This window comes from Aythya fuligula, chromosome 7 (genome assembly GCF_009819795.1).
Source record: "Aythya fuligula isolate bAytFul2 chromosome 7, bAytFul2.pri, whole genome shotgun sequence".
Classification (NCBI taxonomy): domain Eukaryota; kingdom Metazoa; phylum Chordata; class Aves; order Anseriformes; family Anatidae; genus Aythya; species Aythya fuligula.
In genome coordinates, this window is record NC_045565.1 from 16,389,189 (window position 1) to 16,413,714 (window position 24,526).

Below are 24,526 nucleotides of genomic sequence, written 5' to 3' on the forward strand. Positions count from 1 at the left end.
TATCTGCGCTTCTCATTGTTAGTAAGAAGTAAATATCTTTAAATCTTTTCCCAACTTTCTTTCTCATTGTTTTAACTATTGAGTGATTATCATAGACAGCATCTCCCACACTGTCACCCAGCTCACCAAAGTGCTGCTAATCTGACTGAAGGATGACACTCCAAAGAGGTTCTGGATCAGGCCTTGCTGCACATTCACTCCAACCCAAACGAAGATGTTCAGCCCATTCTCCAGCAGGTATATGTCACCCTTGGAGAGACGTTCCTCTGAGTTGCGGATTGCTGCTGGTAAGGAGTCACTGTCAACATCTGCTTTGGTCTGTTTTAGAGTGAATTAAAAAAAAGTCAAGGTTATAAAATAAAAACATATTAAGTTCTGAAAATTTCTGCCACTAAGACCCCAGTGGTTTACCGATTGCTAGGACTCATAATACTGCAATAGCTCAGACTTAAGCATTCATTTTCTTAGCTTAGCTTTCTTACTGAACACGACACAGAAGCAGATTAGAAACTCTTAGTTCGCAAAATAGAACAAAAGACTGTTGTGAAAGTATTCTGTAGTTCCAACATTGCTTTCTGGAGCAAAATTGGTACTTACTGTTATTCCAGCAACTATGTTACTGAAAAGTGAGAATAGTAGGTGGATTTTCCCTGCAACAACTATAATTACTACATAAAATTACAAGATGGCTTAGGATTTTTGAAAGACTACTAAAGAATCAGAAGATTGTTGTCATGTGCTCACAGCTCAGAGAAGATCTCAACAAATTCACAAGAGGCAGTAATGTACCTATCACTGAAAAGAATTAAATGACGTATCCCAACAGATGGCAGATCCCAAATACTTCTCAAATTACTTCCCACTGATAAAATACAAATGCCGGTCCTTAAGGTAAGTCAAGACAACAGCAAGTCTCCAGTGTTAAGAAACTGAATTACTCACCAGGGGCAAGAGCCTAGGGTAAAAGAAAACATTTGTTTCTGCCACATCCATGGATGTGACTAACTGGCGAATGTAGGCACGGTCATCTGTTGTGACCTCCGGACCAGGCTGAAGGACATCACTCTTCAACACACAGTTCAAGTACACAGGAAGCAGCTTCATGCATTCAGGGAGGATCAGCTGAAAGTCACAAGCAGACAGAAGTTGGCCAGCTCTCTTGCTGAATAAGTTTATGCTTGACAGAACAAAGCTTACATGAGCCAACAGTGTGGTTTATATGTGAGAAGTGAAACTGACAGTCCAATCATAATGTGGACCTGCAGAAATAGTGCAAAACTTTTCTCTGGAAGAAGCTTAGAGTCCCTTTTAATACCTGAGCCCCTGGTTCAAATTTAAAGCATTAGTGTTTACCTGGCCAGCAGAAGATGGACTAGCACAGTTCTTTCGATAGCAAGCTAGGATCTGGGCACACTGGTTAATCAGTGCATCTCGGACAGTCTTTACTGGGCTGTTCAGAACTCCACGATATGCTGCACATAAAGAGAGAAAAGAAATGGACAGCTATCAAGAGATGTCTCATGAACAGTAAAATAAACACTACTTTCACAAAACAAATTTTTTTTTTTTATAGTAATGAAAGAGATGAATTCCTACTTAAAGTCTAAAGAAGCTCATTTACCCCCCTCTTATTACATATACTTCTACTCTCCATCTCTCATATGCTTTAAAACACACTTAGAATAATAGGTACAAACAAGGTTAAGTAGAGTACAATACATACAAGTATTATATTTAACCCATATTCATGAACAGAGGCCACTGTTTCCTATTCCTGGAGGAAAAATTGGGAAGTCAAAAGAATAACTAAACCAGTCCAAAAATAAATACAAATATGTATTCAGACAGCTTTCAATACAAACCTCTTAAAAATATAGATAAGATCTTGTAGGATGGATAAACCTACACCCTCAATCTGCACCTCTTGCCCTAAACAACAGTACTATGGGAAAGAGCACAAAGCTGTGATAAGTGAGTGAAACATCAGGACTGCCACCTGACACTTGATGCAAAAAGACTAAACAGGTGTCACTGAATGACAAGAGGCATTTTAGCACAGTTAGAGGTTATGTTTCTTGTTACCATATTTAGCCTTACCATATTTAGCCAAGTAATTGATGAGTGTGTCTGTCTCACAGTTTCGATAGAGGTCAGCAAGCTGTGTGCAACAGTTTAGTGAGAGGTTGTGAATGCGGAGTCGTCGCTGTCCGGCACAACTTGTATATAGCAGAGCACACTGCAAAAGACAAAAATGCCAAGATACAGGAAAGTGAGGTCCTGCTACAGTAAGAAAGGTGGGGGTTGAATATACTTCATTAAAAATCAGGATTCAGATGTCCAGACAAGAAAATTACGTAGAGGACTTGCACAATAACTTAAAAGCATATGCTAAGGATGAGTCAACGAAAGGTAACAGGCAGCAAATGTTAGCAGCTGTCTTCGAAGACAGACTGTGGATTGAAGCTTTCTATGTCACCATGAGACTACGTATTCTGAAAGGTTAGGGATACAGTAAGTGACAGGAAGACTTCATAGTTCCTTGAGTGTCTAATAATTCAGCTTTAGAGCGATAATCATCTGCAACTGGCACACTCCTGCAGTTAGGCATTGGTTCTTGTTTTATCATATTCTTGTTGACATTTTTTCAATTGTTAACTGCCTTCCTTCTTCTATGAAAGCCTTCACCCTCCCCTGCCTCACCTGAAGGAGTGCACCACTGTCTTCACTCAGTTTGTCATCATGCTTGAATTCCACTGTGATGGTTTTATCGCAGTCCAAACCTGCCATCTCTACGTCAGTTGTGTTGCTCATATAGAAAGCTCCAAAAAAGTCAGTTGCTCGAATGCCTACAAAAGAAGGATACATGATAAATGAGCTGCGCTTTTTGACAGAATAAAAAGACAGCCTTTAGAGCCCTGAAAATCCTGTCACTAGGGACGCTAATTATCTTGACAGATTTCAACAGGAATCTTTGTTCAGTCTTGACAAGGTGCTTAAAGGTCAGAGCTTTAAGAGAGCTTTTTGCATAGTCTAGTCTCAAAAGATTTAAATTAGGGGAAAAACCTGTTACTTCCCATGTGATATACTTGAAGTACTGAATTTTTTAAGATTCATTCATGCTAACACCCACCTGTGCTTGTGCGTACTCTCATCACAGCATCAAATCCCACTTCTTTCTGGACATCTCTTCTCAAGTCATTTAGGAACCTATCCTGGTCTGTCTCCAGCTAAAACACAATCAGTAATTCAAGTTTCACCATAAATCACAATTAAAAAAAAAAGATACACCACCTGCAGTTTTACCCTAAAAAATCAGCTCAGTGTCCTAATAATATAATGTCATGATAAAAGTTAACAGCATAGCTTGTTGTTCTCGTTCACAGAGATTGTGCGAAGACAAAGCTAACAAAATCTTTTTGGTGAAAAACTCAAAGTAGCATTTTTATCTCCAAAGAAGTATTTGTTTGTTATGGTTTACACAACAAAAAAGAACTGGCCACTAAAGAGTAACTTTTACTCAAATCAAATACCAGTCTGACTCAACGGAGCTCTTACCTGGAAATATGCATACTTATAAATGGAGCCTCCTGTCTGGTAAGTTACTATGCCTAGCGTTGCCACATCCAAATACTGGTTTGGAAATAGGAACAGATCCACACAGCAGCCCTGGGCCACACAGTCTTTAGCCAAGTTGTTGTAGAAGCTTGTCTGAGGTTGAAACAAAGTCTAAGAAAGAAAGTCAGAGGTGAGATCAAAAGCTTGTGCTAAGAGAAGGAAAGCAAGAGGCAGATTATAATCACAGGAAAAAACACATTTAATGCTTCAAGTCTCCATTCTGCAAAATTCAGATTATATGACATCCTTCCTGACCCTGCCTTTGAAAATGACTGTAATGTCACAAAAATTACTACACATCTTGCATTAATCCTAAGTTCTGCATGTTTACTTTAACACATCATCTATAGTACTTCATGCTGTGTAAGAATACAGATCTACTTCTTTTTCTTATACCAGAGCTATCCTTATGATGTCAATTTTACACAACTGTGCCTGAGAACAGCCAATGAAGTATAATGTCAAAAGATATTAACTGTGATGGTTACACTGCATGCTACCCTTCTCACTCTTTCAGTGATACTTCAGAGCTATTTTACCCTGTAAGGAGTATAATGTAGAAATGAATCATAAGCATCATTATTACCTTCTCCTTATCTGTGTTGATCAGTTTCTTATCGTCCCTGTTCTTCAACTTCCCTGGGGCCTCTGCAATGGGCAGAGAGGTGTGGAAAATGAAGAGCTTGCCAGCACACTCAGCTGCCTACAGAAGACGGGGGTGAAATTGCTCAAGTTAGAAACATTTAATAAAAACATTTAGGCCAAAATGTGATTCAAGGACACACATCCAAGCATCTTTATTACTTCATTTCTTCATGTCAAGAAGGTACTACACACAGGCTCAGTAATCACTCAGCTATATCAATGGTACCCGTCACAGGAAGCACAGCTTGATGATCTGTTTCAAAAAAGGAAGTTTCAGTTCTATTGGACCTGTGCTAGTTCCATGGCAGGGAGAAGAGGTCTGGCTTCAAGGAGACAAAGAGCAGTAAATTCTCTAAAGGCAGGACTCAGCTACAAAAAGTTTTGCACAAATGAGTTAGACTACTTTCAGCTACTGAATTTGTGGGAATAAGGCAAGTCACAGAAATGGAAAAGGATGTCATAATCTGACTTCCAAAAGATCATTAATTTTAAATCAATAGTCTATGTAAACTCCTGCCAATGTTTAGTAGGTCATTTTCTCTGATACACAGAGTAAGCAATCAATTAATAGTTCGAATTGCTTCTTGACTGAAGTAGTTACCAAACCTGAGTTTAGGGGAGACTTGTAAGGACTTATATAAAAGACAAATGAAGTTATAAGAACAGATTTGGGTGGAATCATACAGGAAATCCATTTGATCAATACATACAAGTCTGAGTTAGATCACACATGCAATTACCTGAAGTACTAGAATGGAAGAACTTTTGGAAAATTTTACTACTATGTAATTAAATTTTACATATTGGTATGGACAACTTCAACAGATTGCACTCTCTCCTTTTATTTAAATTTATACCAGAGCTCCCAGCACAGGATTAGAAAGACACTCTGTTACAGAACTCCTCCTAAATGACATATGAAGGAGTTCAGCACCTGGTTTTAACACTGAAAGGTCTTTCCTGTAGGTTCTGGAAACTGGTCAAAGCAAAAACACTGCCAGGTCACCAAGATTAAGCCTCATTTCTTGTATTCTCAGCAAAAATGCTTTAAAAATTATATAGAGAAGAGATAGCTGGCTACATAGAACTGGAGGTACCTGCACTTTAACGGGTCAAGTAGAGAATGATGGAACATGAACTTCAGAGTACTCAGACTGAAAATTTGCTATGACAATACATTTACCAACCTTCAATGCTTCCAGTCCTGCTTGAATCACAGGTCCAAAAACAGTTTCTGTTTCTCTTGTGTCTGCAAACATTTCTGGAATCTGGTCCAGCAAACTAGCAAGGAAAAAGGAGGAATTCAGGAAGATTCTATGTAAGTGGTAAAGCCACAGTTCTAGTTAGTTGTTGACCTATGAGACTGAGGTGGTTTAAACAGAAGTTCCTAACATGTCTGTGTTTTCTGAAGATACTTTTTTTGTTTGTTTTAAACACAGTATTTGCCATCCCATTGCTTATGTGTGAAAAACCACATACTTCAATAGCTGTTTGTGCTCTTTTAATATATTCCAACACATATTGCTAGGTAAACTCAAACTCTTAGGGAAGACTAGCAACACTTCACCTCTGTTTGCCAAACATCCTATGTGCTATTCAAAGATTAATAGACTTAATTCACAGATTTGTACTTGCTTTTGTTAATGCACTACAGAACAGGCAGGCAATTTTCGTTAACAACATGAACTGTGTCTATTTCCCAAAACCTACTTAGCTACACATCATAGTTTAATTGCAATTCAAGTGTAGTGTTAAATAGCTTGCCAAAATTTTGTTAATTTCTTTCTTTCCTTCTAGATTTCACCTTTCCCTATCCCCATTCAATTTTTCCATTGAACCAAAATCAGACACCATTGTTGTCTTCATTTATAATTCACCTGGGCATCTGTCTTAAAGATGATGATTCCGTATTCCTATAACTTTCATTCTCCACCATTTTGATTTTTTTTTTCCTCCCCTAGACAGACACTTCTGCACTAAATCCCATTACATATAGCCTCTGCCAAGCTGGTCTGGAAGCTAAATAAACCCTTACACTCCATAAATTTTCCCATCCTCTCCTTTGTTAGTTTCATCTCAAAGAGTATAGAATTCTAGGCACATAACACAACAAATAAGCAGTGAACAGGACACTTTTAAATGAAACACTTGAGTCTACCAAACAAAATGTTTACTCTGCACAACATAATTCAGTTTCTGTTACCTGACAATAACTGTCCTGGACTCGTTCACATTCACCAGGAAACCATCGAGGAGTGGCACAAACATGTCTGCCACATCTGAGACAACCATCATTTGTGGCTGCGCCAATGAGCTCTTCACGTTATAGAAGTGTAATACCTTGTTGTAAGTGACAAAGCCTACTCGAATGGCTGATTCTTCCATGTTTCCTTCTCTGTAAGAGACATACTTCTAAGTGGATGGCAAAATCATTACACAGAATACAACACAGTAAAGGGTAAAGGAGAAAATGAAAGGAAGGAAAAATCTTTCAGCTAGAAAAGTACTCAGATGTCCTGCTTGATCTCTTTGCAAACAAAAGCTTGACAGGATTATCTTTTTTTTTTTTTTTTTTTTTAAAACCCTGGCTTTTTTAAAAGGAGAAAGTGAGTTTCCCCTGTTTTGACTGGCTACAACAGTACACATTATACATACCTGGGCAGGTAATCCAAGAGTGACTTCAATTCTTCACATATTAGCCTCACTAAGCCACTCTTCACAGCATTGTAAGACACATCAATCATGAAAATGAAAGCAGGTGGACTAGGAAATTTGTTATTCTGTGGAAGAAGGGGAAGAAGTCACATTAAGGCCATGTAACACAATCCGCAACAGCTCTATAACATGGACAAACAAATGCTGGTCAAAACTCTAACAGTACTCATATACTTTTCACTCATGAGAAGTGATTGTTTCTTTGGATTACTTTCACACTCCTGCCCATCTAACAGAAATGTAAGCGCACTGTGCTTGAAGTGTAGCACTGCTATGTACCCTGATGAATTTTGATCTCTCTCAACAAACAGCAGATGACTTCAGTTTTTCTGAAAACGTTCAGATTTTATTTAAAAGCAAAACATAGTAATAAACATATACTACTGTACCTTGCAGTAGTCAACTGTTGCCAGAAACTCATAGGACCCCAGTGATAACTCAGGTCGATCATAGAAGTCCACTCGCTTTCCAGTGTGATCCAAATGCTGGAAGTAGTGAGGTGGAACTGGGGAAGGAAAAAACATGAAGTTCAGTGACAAACTATGATAAACACTGTCACAGATTGTTCAAATAAAACGCCTGGAAAAACAGCTGGCTAAACCTCTGTGCTACCATGCAAGTATTACAAGAAATATTGATGCAATTAAGAGAATCATTACATCCAAGAAATAAAAATAGAAGCAGTTCATTTGGTCTTACGCACCAGGTGGCACATTACAGTCACTATTGTATTTTTCTTGAATCTTTTACATTCTTATCTTGTATTTCATATCAGAAAGGTCACTGCAACATGCACTTGGAGTTTTGAGTGATTTAGTCCCAAGAAGAAATGTAAGTCTTGTACAAGTAATAAAAAATGACTTGCAATAGCATTTGCAACAAGCTATAAGCTTCACTATTACTGAGACAGTTCAGACATATCAAAAAACTAAGCCCCTCTTTTTATTATGAGTTATTCAAAACAATCAAAGTGACAACAATTCGGAAGAACACCGTGGTACTATTAACACTGTAAAAGCAAGCAGATACTGCTCTCTACTCTCTAAGTACACATCCAGTACAAGCTAATTACTTGATTTCTTTTTCACAGAAAACAGGAATTGCTCTGAAGCATTAGGTATAACTACATTAGATTTTCACATCTCTTAAGAGGGAGCATGTTTTGTATTGATTTAGAAGAGCAGTGAAGATAAACTGGCATATGTTGAATACTCCTATTCAACTGTAGCAGATTTACCTGCAATCTCATCTTTAAACAGTGTCCAAATAGGCTTTGTGAGCAAGAAAAAAAAATTCCTAACTCATGCTACTAACTAGATATTCATCTCAATAACACAAATAATTTCTCAGAACCCTATACATCATGCAACAAGTACCTCACATTAAAAGATTTGGTATGATGAAACTACAAAACTGTGGTGGTTTTACCATGCTGGGCAGCTAAACCCCACAACCGCTCTCTCACTCCCCCTCCTTTAGATGAGTACAAAAACATAAGCACCTGCTTAATTTGAACATCATTTAATAACTGAGCAGTGAACATGTTTTAATCATTTTTTTTCCCAACATTAAACACATTACAGCATAGCATACATTAGATATGACCGTAACATCATTAAGATTCATTTCTTCACATCTTTTTTTGAAGATCACTACAGTAGTGCCTATAGGCTGGTTTTCAGAAGCAGCCTTACCCTCAGTGACACAGCTGCAGAAACAGCACTGGAACCTCCTTCCACCCTCAATAAACTGCATAAAAGGGCACATGTAGGCCTTGCACCTATTACACCGGACAGGACCAGATTCTCCGTGATCTACTAAATAAGGAAGGGTCTGTGGAAACAGCAAAAAAAAAAAAAAAAACACCAAAGAAAAAGTTCATGTGATGATGAGAAAAAAGCGACCGCATATACTGCAAAGCTTAAAACTATTTCCTTGCAAATTGTATAGAATTTAGCATTTTTGGCAGCTGTGGGAGAGAATGCAGAGGAAGCCTGAACAAATATTTTACAAATATTTTTCAGCTCAAGCTGTTAACACAGCAGTTCCTTTGTGGGCTGCAGTCATTACTGGGCTATCTCACTTAGACACAAACAAGTACTCGGGCATGGTGCTGCACCACCTTACACAGTAGCCTGCTTAAGGAGCATGAGATCTAGAAGAAAAGCCATGCTGCACAGCACAGATGAACTTCAGTGTTCCCAAGTGAACACTGAAGACTGAAGCCACGCAAACAGTGGCTGTGATAACATCATGGGAGCAAACACAATTTCCACCTCACCCCAGGTTGATTTTTTTTTAGAAGCAATTCTTTACCTCCTATGTTTTTCCCTTGTAAAAGAACATATTTTTTTTTTCTTGACAAAATAGAAGCCGGTCATTGCATTCCACAAATTCAAGAATTTAAAGCATCCAGATTATCTTAAAAATTTTAAATGGTTAAAACTTATTTTTGAAGTCCTCCATGAAATACAACATATCTGTATGTTCTGCTTGACACCACAGTGTAATTTTAAAGGACTTGCTATCATGTAGTGATACCATTTCTCAACTATTACTGCCAAGACAGTCTTTTTGCAGCCAAACCAGAGGAAGATGCTTGGCAACTTCTTCAGCTTTTCAACCTCAGAATGAGCAAAAGCACTTAAAAATGATTAAGACAGAGCTTTTGCAAGCTGCAAGCTACGTTCATAGTTCAAGGCACCTTTTGGTACCTAAGAATCTAGCTCAAGATGTTTAATTACTTTTAAACTATGACATTTAAGGTGTCCAATCTTAATTCTTCCAGGCACCCTAAACCTCTGGTCATTTTCAAGAAAGAATGTATTCCTTGAGCTTAAGTTGAACAAATGCCCTTGACACTTCATTCTTCTTCATGCTGCAGACGTATCAAATTTCTCATTCACCCCCACTACTCATTTGTTGACAATACAATGGCTTTGCTGCCAGTGTGTCTCCGTTCCTACCCACTAGGCTGACCTCCTCCGAGGAAACAAAATTTCAAGTTTTCTGACTGCTAGGCAATATTAGTATTAAGTTTCCACAGAATAAGCCTCTCCCCCCCTTACCCCCCTGCCAAAATAAGCAGTACTATACATAATTTGCTACTTACCACTTACTACCAGAAGGCACACAGATACTTCTTACTAGTACTCCCAAGTTTTGCTTTCTGAACTGTGCATTAACACAGGGCAAAAGCCCTGTATCTTGCAACCAGATGCTGAATTTTCGTAGGTTCTAGATTTATCCAGATGTCGCATTTTCAGCAGTCATATTTTATTTTTCCTCTTACCTCTGATATGTTAAACATTAGCTCTACTTACAGTCCTATTGCTCTCAGCAGCTGAGCCTACATCTATCAGAAGGGCTCCTCCACAGGGAGTTTGCCCTTGCCATAAAAAACTTTCTGCAATCTCCAGGACAATTTTCCAATCCTAGAAATGTTTTTTCTGGATAACACAAGTGTTTGTTCAAAGCATAAACACACCATGAGCGCTAATAGCTAGTTTGTGAAACTTGTCTGAAAATGTGCCCCCAGATTTCTCAAGTAAGATAACATTTGCCTATTGCTCTCCTTTTAAACTCCAGCCAAATACAGAAATTAATTTCACAACTCAGTTTTATCATAAACTAATTTTCAGAATCCAAAATGTAGTTTAGGAACATTAGCCAAATGAAACAAAAATCACCCTTAAACACCAGAGAATGTTCCTTCCTTCATGAGATGTTAAAGTTTTACAAGGCAGAGAACACTGCAAACATATTAAAATTTCACAAGCATATTTGTCTTTATGTCACTGCTCTAAGTGAACTAATGCTACACAACACCCAGAGTATTTGCCATACTTTTAATACAGTTTCCAGCTCTCATTCTCAAAGCTTTTATCTTTTCAGCAACCAGATACAGCAGGTAAAAGGCTGGCTAGCTAGCCACATACAACACCTAGAAGGAAACAGGCGGTGCACAGAGAAAGCACAGAAATTCAAGTGCAGTTCAGCAGAGCCTGGAACTCAGTCTCATGCTGTCTGCTATCCCACACAGTGCTGTGCATGGACACAACATTAGGCAGCTTAACCAGCACTGCTTGATATATTCTCATCCAACTCCACAACTTGATATCCCAGAAAACACCTAATATCAGTGATTTGTTACCATTTCAATACTGCAGACTAAGAAAGAAATTGAGATCAACTCAAAGTGCACACGTTTATTAGCATCCTAGTATTTTGGTCATTTAGTCAGAATGATGCTTGACAGTTACTGCAAAAAAGAAAGCTGAGATTCTCATAGCAATCAAAATATTAAATGTTTTGAACACAACATTCTTCTGCCTTACAGATCTCTACTGCACACTTGTGAAAGAACCAACATTTACCTAGGCTTTGTTACTTAAACATGCCTACTGTTGAAAGTTAAACAAGGTTATCTGCAAAATATGAACTTCTAATAGCATTCTCCTGATGAGTTCAGATTGCATACAGTGCGAGTGTGACTTCACATACAGTTCTCACCTCATCTGGGGGTAGGGTAGCCAGCGGTTTTATGACAGCAGCTAGAGGAACTTGGGACTGTTTGGCCATATCTGATGTGCAGGGAATATTGTACGATGTACATCTTATATAGCGGGGGCTTGCGTTCCCTAGAGAACAAAGGAAAAAATGCCGACAAATTTCAGTAAAGTTTATATTAAGAACAGAAATCAAGATAGCTTCAGTTTTGCTGCTGAGTCACAGAATAAGAATGTATTAAAAACAAATAAACAAACAGAGACATAAAACTTAATTCCCAACCAAAAGCCTCTTTACAAGTAACTATGCATAATAAAAGCCTTTAACTCAAAACAAGTGAATTTGACTCCATATCAACTTAACATCTAAAGTATTCCCATTCCACTCTTTTTGCAGACTAAATCATACTACGGGCAAAGATCTCAACTCAGACATTTCTAATGTCTGATTTTGTAAGTCTGGCTGAAGAGCGAAGCACTTGATTACAGAATTGGATTCTTAAGTTTTAAGGGAGCTTAAAATCTCCAAATAAAGTCATGGGAAATAAAAAGATTAAATTCTTTCTCTAAAATCCATGAACCAAATAGCATCCCATACTTAAAAAAAAAAAATACACTGTTTCCAGTCCAACTCAAACAATACTACTAGTAAATTTCAGTTCTGACCTGAATGATTAAAGACAATTCCACCACTTCTTTAGGCTTGTGTTCATTGTTTGAATTCATTGTTAAAAATATTTTACCTTGATCCTTGACCAAGAAATTGGTAGTAACGAGCGGTGGGACCTGTCCTCTTACTCCAGTGACAAATGGTTCTGATCCACGGTTACTTCTGTCATCTTCAATCACTTGAATCTATGATCGAAGAAAACATCACATTGAAACCAAACCTCCAAAGATTAAAGTACCATAAAATGCCACACTTGCATCTGTAAGACAGTGAAAAGGGAACCTGAGGAAAACATCACTAGCTCTAAAAATAAGAGGTCTAAGGCAAGCAGGTTTTGTCAAGCAGTCACCTCTCAGTTGGATTTCAATTATTACTGAATGACTAACAATAAAATACAAATGGTATTTTCCCCAAGTATTGAGTAGTAGCATACTTTGTGTTTTAGGGACTAATCTGAACTCATAAAAAGCAAACTTAAGTCAAGAAAGGATTTTTTTTGCTAGTGTTTCTGTTTACTAGTCCTAGCCAAATTAAAATCAGAAGCTTCTTTAAGCCTCAGGGTGAAGTTCTATACATGACCTGGCTTTTCCTTTCTGTTGTGCTCCCAGTGCTTTTTCATAGCATGCGTTTATTTTCATCCACTGCAGCTCTCACCTAAGGACACGCTTGCCAGCTCAACTGTAAATCTTTATTGCACTGTAGTGCTCAAGAATTTATGATTTGAATTCTGGGGATGCGGAAAGTGAAGTTTCACTAGAGCTGAAAATTATTCAAGCTTAAACTTCACAAAAGCAGAAAACAGCCAAAAAATTGTAAATTTCTTACAATTTCAATTTCTTCATTAATGCAAATGTACTTAAGAAAACAGAAACACATCAGTTTTACTTGACTAAAATATCCATAAGAACAGAAGATTATTCTTACACGTTTTTAACTACCTTTACCATTCCAGTGCTTGAATCTAAGCATTAAAGCCAGCAGCTGTTTTGCCACCAAACACACATACCTTTGCTTAGAGTCAAATTGCAAAATGCGGAATTTTGCACAGCAAAACTTCTACCCTCTCACTATGGCTTCCAAGGAGCCAGCAAAAACACCACCCCCATAGCATCAGACAGTGACTTCTAGGATAAATCTAGTTCTATCTCAAAAGCCTACAGACTGACTGACATTTGTGACTTCAATGCCTGTAGCTGTTGTATGACCAAATTTGGTTAAACAAGGAAGAACTGATGCAAGGGTCATTGCTTTTTTTTTTTTCTTCCAATGCAAAAGGTAGCTGCTTTTTCTTTAGGTCGAGTTCTCTAGACATAACCATTCTATTTTCAAAATCAAAATGTAATGGTTATTTATGAGCACAGATAATGAAAGAATGTTTACGGCTCCCCGGACCTCATATTAGTCAACTAAGACATTTACAGGAGTTAAAATCCAAACAAAAATAGTTTCTCCTCAGTTTTAGAGTTTCAAAGCACTAGCCCAGTACCGGTATGAACACGAACTGTAATCAAATTCTGCTTAGAACTGGTAGAAGACATGGCTACAAAGGCTCATGCTGTGTGTATGTTAACATGGCATGTGCTATATGGACAATTATACTGATGGCTTACACTGAAAATGCCATTTGGAATCTGACGGAGGTATTTTAAGGATCAGAAAAGTAAAGGGGAGACATTCTTCATGATCTGTTTCTGCAATGGTCTGCTTTCTATTGCCTCACCAGTCATTGCAGAAGAGAAGATTTTAAACAACCTCTTGTGGTGTTATGCTACTCATTTTGGTAAGGCAAACAGAAGACAGCAAGGAAAGGATAAAGGATTAATGATGGAGGGTTAGTAAGGTGAAAGTCAGGTATCAGGCATGCACAGATGGTCACCAACACACAGACTACAATTGACATAGATACAGCACTTACTGGACTAGGAATTGCATCAGGGTCTATTCTGTGCCTGGGTTTCTGCTGGGGTGGCAGCTCATTAAGTTGCTTTATTTATTTAATTATTTTTTTAAAATAAAGAGTGCCACAAAAAAAAAAAGAAAAGAAAGAAAAGAGAAGAGAATAATAAAACAAAGAGTAACAGCGTTACTTCTCTCTACCCAAACTTGTAGCACTGGAATTAGGTATTTGGACATTTGTTCATGCAACAAGAAACACCAGCTTCTGCAGCATTCACTGAACCTAAAAATCAGTCTTCAGGTTGTATCGGGCCTGGGCACCGAACACATTGCTAACAGACGTAGTGGGTCACGTGCTCACTTCGGTTAGAAATTGGGGATTTATGTTTTAAGAACATGCTGAAATGAAGGTAACTGATACAAGCCATTTGAGATTTCATTTAGTGGGAGAGAAGAGAAGCAGACAAGCAATTACAAGTTCATATATTCCACATAAAAAAATTTGCAGCCCCAAGCCTTGCATAAATCTCAAGTCTAAACAGCTCACCATTTCTGAATAGCAACAATTTTTGAACAGCAACAGTCAAGATCTCAGCTGTAACTCACAACTACATTATTTTTTTTATAGTTTTTAAGTAAACTGATTGTAAGCACTGTCCTGGAAATGCTTCCTGTTATCAAATGATTGTAGCCTTCTGAGACAACAGAACAGCATCAGGAGCAGTGGAAGGAAGAGAACAGCAGACTAGGGGCAACAATGCTCCCAGGCTTAGTATTACTCATCATTGTCAGCCATCACACATCATTGCTCCTCTTTTCGCAGAGACTCCATTCCAAAAGATAGTTCTAATTTGAGAAGTTGCCCATATTTGACTGAAGCAGTGTCCTGACTTCATGACCCAAAGAAAGCTAACCAGCTCTTTACAGAAAAAGGAAAGGGAAAGTACTACAACCATCTCCTATGAACCATACTTTAAACCTGGAATATGCAGTTCATAGCTTGCCACCTCAAAACCAGCAATTAGTTCACCTTGGGAAGTAGTTAAGCAGGAATTCAGAAATGGTCAAGCAAGTATAATCAAAGCCCTGCAGGATTTCTAAAATGTAAACCATAACATGGTACAGAAGACCACCCGAGAAATTAGAGCAGTGACTTGCATATGCAATGCCTTTCTTTAGTCTTCTGGGCTTATTCATAACAAATGACTGAAGCTTGGATATACTGGAGAAAAGCAAACAGGAAAATATGCTGCTGTTCTTTGGAAGAAGAAACCTGCTTTCAGCTCTGGACTCGGTCAGTTCCGTTTAACATAAAGACACTATGGCAGAGTTCACACTTAAGAACAAAGTAGGCTTACAGGGCTAGGAATGGAATCTGGATCCAAGCGTTTTGGTGGAGGTGGTGGTCCAGGCTGACTTCCATAATTTGGTGTTCCTGGATAAGCTCCTCCATAGTTTGGTTGGGGGCCCCTCACCTGTCCAAAGGAACCTTACAAGAACGAGACAATGGAATCAAACATTAGCTAACATTAGGCAATTCCTTATCAAATATCTCCCATTTTTCCTGTCGTCAAAAAACAAACAAACAAACAAACAAACAAGAAGCTACAACAGGAAACTACATGCTTTTCAGTCAATTAGGATTAAACACATTTGTCGATGTTTCAGCTCAGTCTGACACAGTCTTTCTTAAAACCAGACTTAAAGAAACCTGTGTTTTAAGACTAACATAACTAGTTTTAGAATATATTATTAAAACATGCATTAAGATCATGTACTATGAATATTCAGGTTGAGCTGCAGAACTACCTAATAGAAAGTGCACCCAGAACAGCCAAAGAGCCAGCAGATGACCCATAATGCCTCAAACTCAAGTTATGCAAGGATTTCTCTCAGGCAGTTTTGTACTGCCTAAAAGCACAGTAATAAGGTAGCACATGACAACTTCTTTTGTTTTGTAACTCATGGAAGTAATTTCACACCACTTTACACAATTCCAGTCAATTACGGAATAACATCGTGATTCACCCCACGAGTGTTTTTACAGTTCATAGCAATTTGGACAAATGTTTAAACAAGTAATTTACCTGGCCACTTGTGCAAGGCTGCACATGGGGGGCAGGATTCTCAATCCTGACAGTTGCACATGATTACTTTATCCTAGCTATCTGCAAACGTTATTGATTAAAAATCAGCCAAAACTGTTTTCTAATCCAGAAAGTTCAAATGATATTACTTCTAAGCACACAGGAAATGTGAAGGGTTTTACAAGGAGAAAAATACAACTTTGTGAATTAAAGAAGAAAAAGTTGCAACTCCTTTTCAATGTATAACACTCCTCTCATATACAGTGTATATGCACACCCAGTGTGTATATTGTTAAAAACTATAATAATGATTTTCAGGATTTCAGATCTCTACTTTTGAAAGGACAAGGTTGCAGACATCATATTTAAGTTTGTACTACAATTTGACCACAATTTTTTGTATTATTATGGCACTAAGCATTGAACAATTTTTTAGCCAAGTAAGCTAGTGTTCTTTTAATTTCATTAACCTGATTAAAACCTGCATGACAAATAGCTTAGAATGATAAATCCTACTCTTTGTCTTAGATTTGTCCTTCACACCAAGGAAACGAGGGAAGCCTGAAGTGTAGCCAGAAGCCTGCAAGTTACAAACCTGAAAGCTGTTTCTCAGTTTGCAGCACACGGAGAACACGCCTAACATACAGTTCCTACCCTAGGAATACTCACCGTTCTGCTGCATTTGGTAACCTGGCTGAGGAGGATGAGTGGGAGGAGGTGGTCCATGGAGGCCACTCATGGGAGGCCCCGGGTGAGGCCCTGACAGAGTTGATGGAGGTGGTGGTGGTGAGGATACATGATTAGGCTGTGATGTTGGTGGTCCAGCAGCTGTCTGCCCAGGCAGCGGTGGGCCTGGCATGGCAGGTGGCCTTGGGGCACCTGTGGTAGGAGGATAAGAGGAAGGTCCAATCCCTGTAGAAGATGGAGGTGGAGCAAAACCAGGGACTTGAGTAGGCAGGCGCTGAGTTGATACTGGTTGACCAGAAAAGGGAGGCTGTGCCAAAGGAAGACCCTGAGACACACTGGGAGGAGGGGGTCCTTGGCTCGCAGTGTAAGGTGTGTAGAGACCAGATCCTGTTGCACTAAAGCTCCCTGAGACTGGGGGAACCGATGTTGGGGGACCTTTTAAGAAGAAAAGAGGACGTTACCATCATTTTTTCGATCCTCAAAACATTTAATTCCAAATAGATCACAGAAGACTCAAAACCCCTTCACTCTAGAGCATTTCAGCTGGTGCATATATATCATTTTCTTATCTTCAGATGGATGTTCCAGTACTAACAGAGATAAACCTTAACTACTCTTAAAATTCAAACATCTAAGGGATCTGAAACTTGACAGTTCCTTCAATGCCTTCTTTCTCCCCCCTGCCCTGTCCCCCACCTCAGAGTCTAAGCTGCACATTTTCTATAACCTGAATGCATTTCGGGATTCAGGGACAGGAAACCTTACCATAGCCCAGTCCAGCTGGGGGAGGAGCAGAGGTTGAAGTACTGCCAATTGTCATCCCGGCCATGTGATTGCTGAGCTGCTGTACACCGGCTGGAGGGGGACCATATTGCTGGAACGTAGATGTCTGGCTGACAGGCACGGGTGCTGAGCCTGGCAGAAACGGCTGAGAAGTAGGCGGCCTGAGAGGGGAGAAGAGAATCTTCACTGGGTCCTCCATTATGCAAGCAGTTACAATTCCCCATGCCTTAGAAGTTGTTCTACCATATCAGCACCAGCTAGGTGTCAATAATATACATAAACTAAAAACTGAGCACTATAGCTATGTTTCTGAAAAGCAATTACATATCCTGCACAGGTCCAAACCCCTTTCATCATAAAAATCTGTTGCTTCTTAAAAACACAAATTTTATGTTTAAAATATTTTTTGTTAATTCCATTTTAGTTATCATTACAAATCAGAAATACTGCAAGGGAGTCTACAGGGTAAGAAGCAATAGTGCCAGCACAGATATCTAAGAAGGCTCCATTGTTCAAAGGATTTGGACTCTCCAGCTGACAGTGCTGAGCTTAACCAGAAAGCAACAAAAACCAACCACCTTCCCCCCAACTAATAATCAGTATAAAGCAGTAGGTAGGACTGCTGCCCCTTTCACCCCACGAATAATGGCAACATCTTTCTGGAGAAGATGCCAAGAACTTAAGATAGAGACAACTCAGGGATCCACAACTGGAAAAAAAGTACAAATGGAACCAATACTAAGGAATTACTCAGCAGTAACAGGTAGCAACATGCTCCAGAAAGACAGGTTCATACTGCCAAGGAACCAAATACATCTACTGCGTGGATACAATTGTTCCCAAACAAGACAGATCATGGAAATCAGGAAATTCCTTATGGGAAAATGACTACAACAAAAAAAAAGTCTTTGGAGAAAAAGTGGTTTTGATCAACCAGTCACTGGCCCGTATCCTTCCATAAGCTTTTTATCTAAAGAGATTCCTATTTTCTAACAAATACCCTTCCTTACAGTAAAATGTTGATTCAAAACAATAAGAAAAAAAAAAAAGTCAATGCCCACCACAGCAAAACCAATGCATTTAGTTTGTTTTATAACCTAAAAGGTCTAGACATAGCCTAGGTCTACCAAGGTAGGCCTTTGTTACAACTTCCTTTTCTTGTGTATACCTCTGCATTGGTGCTGTTGAAGCTGGAATCCCATTCTGCACATCTCCTTGTCCAAACGGACTGTACCCCAGGTGGCCAGAAGAAAGAGATGTTCCAGAGGTTGAAGGGGCTCTTACCGAACCTGCAGACATTAAAAAAAGTCGCAAATTATTCACAGAAACAAGGGTTTCAAACAGATACCATGAAAAATCAAAGGAGGAAAAAAGTGCACAAGGAGTTTAGTGATGGCCAAATTGATGCATGAATACTCCTCCAGCAACAACTCATTTATACAACCATATTAGTAGAAGCAAAACTGAAAACAAGTATTTTTAGCCATTGTCACCAATCACACCCCCACACAGATCAAATACAAAGTATGCACCATGGAGAGTTCTTCAAAAAAGAACTTCATCTTCTGACAAAGAACCAACCGTGTTCTTGTCGGAAAGGCATTAGGTTCTTCCCCCTCCAAGTCCAGTTACTTTTTATCCAGAGTATGAAGAGTACTGTAGTGGTACCTAATGTTCATTACAGGTCAATTTTCTCTACTTGAGGGGTAAGCATGTTACGCAAATAGATTCAGTTTTGAAAAACTGAATTCTACCAGCTGCTTTTATACAGAGCATTGTGGGGGCCACCACAGGGGGCCAATCCCAGCCTCTTAAGGTTGGAGGGTAACAGGAATACTTCCTCATTTTTCAAAGTCAACTGGTTCAGTCACAGACCAAACCGATTTGCTTCAGAATTAAGTTTCGTCACTTTCAAGACCACACAATGCTGGATACAATGCCAAGAGATCAACAGCAGCATTTACTTCCAAAAAAAAATACATATATATATAATATATAAAAACTTTTGTTTTAATAATATTATATTTAAAAAATGCTGTTAAATAGAACAGCCATGTGACCACGCCTGCTAACCACAATGGAACTTATTTCATATACGGGGTACAGTTCAACACAGGTGACTCAAACACCTTAAACAGTGAGAAGACCAGAGCAGCCCATAGACACTGCTGTGTCTTCCGACAGCGTGACAAGTTCAGAAGGGACTCCGAAGCCTTCGTGTGAGGAACCATTACGAAATAGAAAACATGTAAGAGAAGCCAGTTCTCAATTCTATAGCATAAGTTACTCACCAAAGCATGAGGTTTCAACTCACATTTTTATCTTATCTGTTACATGTACATTTTAGGAAGCTTGTGGGAGTAAATTCAAGGAGTTAACTAGACTTTTTATGAATGACCAGTGGCTTTTGATTTTTTTCCCCTTTTGGTTTTAAGTTTTACTAAACCTCCTCCTGGTCTTCATTTTGAGATTCATAACTCAATTTACAGATAAATTTATTATTTTTATATACCTTTATCTCATTAAACATTTTCTTTATATCACCTGTTACAGCACACCTCTGTCTTATTGTTCCTCTGGCCAAGCATCTCCTGATCCCTAACCATTTTTATGTTGTCACTTTCTGTGGTATTTCTGTTTCTGAATGTCTTTTGTGACATTTTTCATGTTAATATAATATACTTTCATTTGTTTCAAAACATTTCATTTCACAGTACATCTGAACTGTTTGGCATTGTCATCTTTTGTCTTCAAAAGCATACACTTTTTTCCTTTTTTTTTTTTTTTTACATTAAGTTTACATACTTTTTCAGCTTTAACATGCATACAATTTGACAAATGCATGTTTAATTCAGAGAAAGCTTCAAAAGTCTTCTTTTTCTAGTCCTTGTCACAAACATACTCCTCTAACCATTAGCACAGACTGCTCAAATAACCACTGGAAAAAAAATCACTTAAAGGGGTATGAATATCTAGTGGTTTATCATCTTAAGGTTCACTGCTCTTGAGGAATCTTGAGGTTCCTTTCAATATCTTTGAGATACTGTCCTTACTCATCACAGACCTCAAAACAGAGACAGATGACAGCATAACGGGAAATGCCTGTGATTTTACTCAAAGCCCTGAGACTATAAGAACTTGGCCCAGTTCTGCCTCCCTATTCTTCTAAACAAATAGACGCTGCTGGAAATAGCTCTTCCAAAATACCACTAGTTAGAAAGAAGGACAAATAATATGATTTCTTGAAATGTTTCTAGTTCTTGTATCTTCATTGCTACCTCTGCAAAAACATTACCTTCTTCACCCACAGCTTTTGAATCATAATTATTCCTAGCTTCTATGCTGTATCTAAAAAAGTAAAAACTTGTCTTCCCCTTAAGTTTGAACCCAAGCTATAGAGATCCCATGACTTTTAAGACCAAATTCCCCATAGCTGGGGAGATTCTTCATTTCTGTATTACAATGCTTTTATTTCAGACCTCACATTTTACTTCTTTCCCAAGCAGGACACGACATTCTTTTAAACTAAGGCTTCATGACAAAACCCGCAAGGACCAATTCAGGTTTTGAAATCAACCTTTAGAAGACAGTCACAAGTCAGTTTTTAATCTATAAATCTGCAGGCATAAGGGATTTCTACTAGAATTATTTCTTCATATCCTATTCATGTTTCTGGAGTGCTGCCTACAAATAGAGTTGGAAGAGTCCCATCCACCTCTGCTTGAATAATCAGGTACCCACACCTTTGAGATAAACATCCATGTTGAAAGGAAACTTGGCACAGAAGATGGTTAAGAGAACCAGAACCACCCCTTCCCCACAGTAGGAGTGGCACGCCACAAACACTCCCACAGAAAGGACACCATTTACCTATGAAATTAGGTGCAAGAGAAGTGTCAGAGTTGAGAGAAACAGGAGAGCCCTTCGAAGGGAACCCCAAGGAAGGAAAATAACCTGGAAAGACAGAATACACCAGTAAATCAAGCCAGAGAGAAAGCACCGAGAGACAGTGTTTCCAATGCTGAGGACAGTCTGTTGTACGGAAAGCATTGGGTACATAAAATCCACATCACATTTACTATTTATTCCTTACTATATACTCCTCACTGTTCTACCACATACTCTACCAACAGTTAATATATTAACATGAACACAAGTGTAAAAAGGATCATAAACTGAGTCTATGTATGATAATCCAGCAGCAACCTGTCACTGGTATTCAGATAACTGTATTTGCACTTTCAACTGTACAGTCTCATCAAAAGCAAAACTGAGAGATTGAATGAAAAATTTGTGCGAAGTTGTCCTGGTTCTTCCCATAGCAGGAAGCTGCTGTTCTCAGCTAGCAGCACAGTGCTCCTCTTCTGTTCCTGAGCAACGCTAGCACCACTGGCACAACACTTCCATGTTTCCATCAGTTAGAGCTAGGGTTTGTCGTGTAACTCAGACACTCCCTGACTGAGGATAGCACTTGCTGCCAACACTTCTCCATTCAGTTCCTCCACGCACTTTTCACTGTGTTTTTTTCCCCTCAAATACCTCCTTAAGACAAATACTTTGAGATCACAAAGTAGCATCAGCAATTCTCCTTCTACCCCTCGGTGTTCTTTAAACTCCTGTCACACTAGCGCTTCTGAAATGAATTCTCTCCCCTCTACATTACGTAGTTATAACCCATTTTGCTGCAAAGACCTACAATGAATGTAACATGATAAAGATGGGAGTAGAAACTGGCACTATCACCTAGCCGCTCTTTTTGTTTGTTAATGCACTGTTTGCCTCTCGTTTCTAGCTGGATCCTGTATTCAGCAGCTAACAAAAAGGTCAACTTCTGGTTATTGTGTTAGTGCTCTGAATTTTGCATTCCTTCATAAAGACAGGAATCCTGAATTTACAAGAGCAGGTACGAAATGTGCAACCTGACAATTGAGATTTGAGTCCAACTTCTCCCCATTCCTTCCATGGGGCAGGAAACACTACTTGGTCATTATCTACGCTGAGTGGCCAAACAGAGCGCTCAAAGCTCTGCCTGCATCTTTCCAGGAAGCAGGATTTCTTTCCTCTGCCCAGCTCTGATTTTCATCACTTTTATAGGAATTTAAACCCTCTTTGAAACTAGTTCAAAACTCATGGATTGAGAGTGCTGTTGGAAGAGATTCACTGGGAGAAGGGGAGAAACGGAATTAAAGAAAGAAGAGTAAGATGGAGCAAAACTGAGTAACACCAGTTCTTATGCATACCACATTTTTAGCTCCAACCAAAATAAAATAAAATCCAGGGTAGCCACTTAGCTCCCCTTGAAGTCTCTTCCTCAGTACATGAATTTTAGTCTCCCACTTGAGTTAGTTTCACTTCAGCAGTAGGCACTTCGGTTGTTCTGTCCTTCTCATTGACGCAGAGACCATTAGCACACTCCTCCTTTCCTCATAAAATCAATGCAAAAATGGAGTATTTTCTCCTCTACATTTCTGATGTTAAAGTCACTGTTCATCTCTCAGTACAATTTAGGTACTCAAACCCAAAAAATCTGAATAAGTGACACGATCCTGCAACACCAAGGAAGTTCTGGAACACATTAGCATGCCCACGTCTAAAAGCTTTCTATTGGTTTTAAAGATACTGGAGAAACTAGCTCCGAACATGCTTTCTATCCAGAGCTGTACATCTTAATCCTTCAAGACAGAGCACTAATCCTTCTACATGGTAATGTAATGGGGACTCTATTATAAATCTCTAAGTCATCAACCACTGCCCCTCAACATGACCTCTTCAGGAATACTGTTCTACTCAAGAGCTTCAGTACCATGGGGCAAGGACATGCAGAACAAAGCAAGGCCATGTTCCTCAACACGTTAATTTTATGAGTTATTAGGAAAAGAGTAAACCCCACTGAAACAGACAAGTGACAGATCAATACCCTGAGCATATACAGAAAGAACACGATTTTTAACATCACGCAAGCTACATACAGAAGATAATTGCTACCGTAAAAGCTAACAATAGGAATTATAAAGAAAAAAATCCACGCGTAACAATTCACAGGTTATCAATCATTAAGTTTTGACTGAGAAGTACCTTGTGGAGGGACTGGCTGTTGGTATCCTGGCACCGGCCCATTATAAGCTCCATATTGCGCGTGAGGAACCCCTGGCAATGGCTGTCCTCCGTAGGCAGGCTGCTGGTATCCCTGATATCCAGGCTGAGGTTGCCCATAAGGAGGCCCTGTGTGAGTCTGCTGGTTTACACTCATTGTATTCACATCCCCAAACTAATCTCACCTGCAAAAAGGGGCGAAAAATGGCTTTTAGCAGACATAAAACCAAACCTGCCAACTTCTCTACTGTTTTCACAGAAATGAGAGATCCTGAGACACTAGTGATGTTAAAATGTTAACAGTAATTTACTCTTGCACGGCAGTTTTTCAAGTAAGATAAATGCTTTATAAGAGCTAGAGAACAATATTCTCAGAGATTTACCAACCAGCTTACTCACTGTTCTATACTGGTTAGACTTCTGATCAACTTCTTAGAAAAAAACATTTTGTCACTCCATATCAGATATTATCAAGCTCCCTCAGACACCTTTACAAATTACTTCTGCCTCTAAAACCATCAGACCAACGAAAAACACATTACTTAGATGAAAGATTCCTTAACATAACACTCCATGAGTTCACCCTTTAGCTCTATGCTACCCTGCTTCCTTGCTATAAGACAGTATCCACACAGGCTGCTTCTTGAAGTGTTTGCAAGCATCTTGAACAGGGACAATGTAGAATTTTGAGATTGTTCAAACAGTAAATCATTTAAAGTCCTTACATACATAATTTTCAGAAACCTAGAATATTCCACAAGCAGCATGCTCATCTAAGAAAGATCTTTGAAATAGAAAAGCAGCACAGGCTAAGATGTCATTAAAGG

At 38.9% G+C, this 24,526-nt stretch overlaps 1 protein-coding gene across 5 annotated transcripts in view; it reads right to left on the minus strand.

The window, feature by feature from the left end:
- The window catches only part of SEC24C (SEC24 homolog C, COPII coat complex component), a 34,559-nt gene that overhangs the window by 3,671 nt on the left and 6,362 nt on the right, over positions 1 to 24,526 (minus strand). For 3 of the 5 annotated variants that reach the window (XM_032190936.1, XM_032190938.1, XM_032190937.1), the window contains exons 2-23: positions 23,682 to 23,884; positions 21,477 to 21,560; positions 18,775 to 18,895; positions 17,589 to 17,767; positions 16,806 to 17,258; positions 15,408 to 15,538; positions 14,069 to 14,137; positions 12,227 to 12,338; positions 11,488 to 11,615; positions 8,670 to 8,808; positions 7,365 to 7,480; positions 6,916 to 7,040; positions 6,464 to 6,655; positions 5,448 to 5,541; positions 4,202 to 4,318; positions 3,556 to 3,726; positions 3,131 to 3,227; positions 2,701 to 2,846; positions 2,098 to 2,236; positions 1,354 to 1,472; positions 943 to 1,122; positions 127 to 318 (exon numbers count right to left, since the gene is read on the minus strand). In XM_032190936.1, the coding sequence (XP_032046827.1) occupies positions 127 to 318; positions 943 to 1,122; positions 1,354 to 1,472; positions 2,098 to 2,236; positions 2,701 to 2,846; positions 3,131 to 3,227; positions 3,556 to 3,726; positions 4,202 to 4,318; positions 5,448 to 5,541; positions 6,464 to 6,655; positions 6,916 to 7,040; positions 7,365 to 7,480; positions 8,670 to 8,808; positions 11,488 to 11,615; positions 12,227 to 12,338; positions 14,069 to 14,137; positions 15,408 to 15,538; positions 16,806 to 17,258; positions 17,589 to 17,767; positions 18,775 to 18,895; positions 21,477 to 21,560; positions 23,682 to 23,856 (3,279 nt within the window). In that variant the 5' untranslated portion in view covers positions 23,857 to 23,884. The remainder of the gene's footprint in view (positions 1 to 126; positions 319 to 942; positions 1,123 to 1,353; positions 1,473 to 2,097; positions 2,237 to 2,700; positions 2,847 to 3,130; positions 3,228 to 3,555; positions 3,727 to 4,201; positions 4,319 to 5,447; positions 5,542 to 6,463; positions 6,656 to 6,915; positions 7,041 to 7,364; positions 7,481 to 8,669; positions 8,809 to 11,487; positions 11,616 to 12,226; positions 12,339 to 14,068; positions 14,138 to 15,407; positions 15,539 to 16,805; positions 17,259 to 17,588; positions 17,768 to 18,774; positions 18,896 to 21,476; positions 21,561 to 23,681; positions 23,885 to 24,526) is intronic. The other 2 variants (XM_032190940.1, XM_032190939.1) reach the window with 2 other exon arrangements.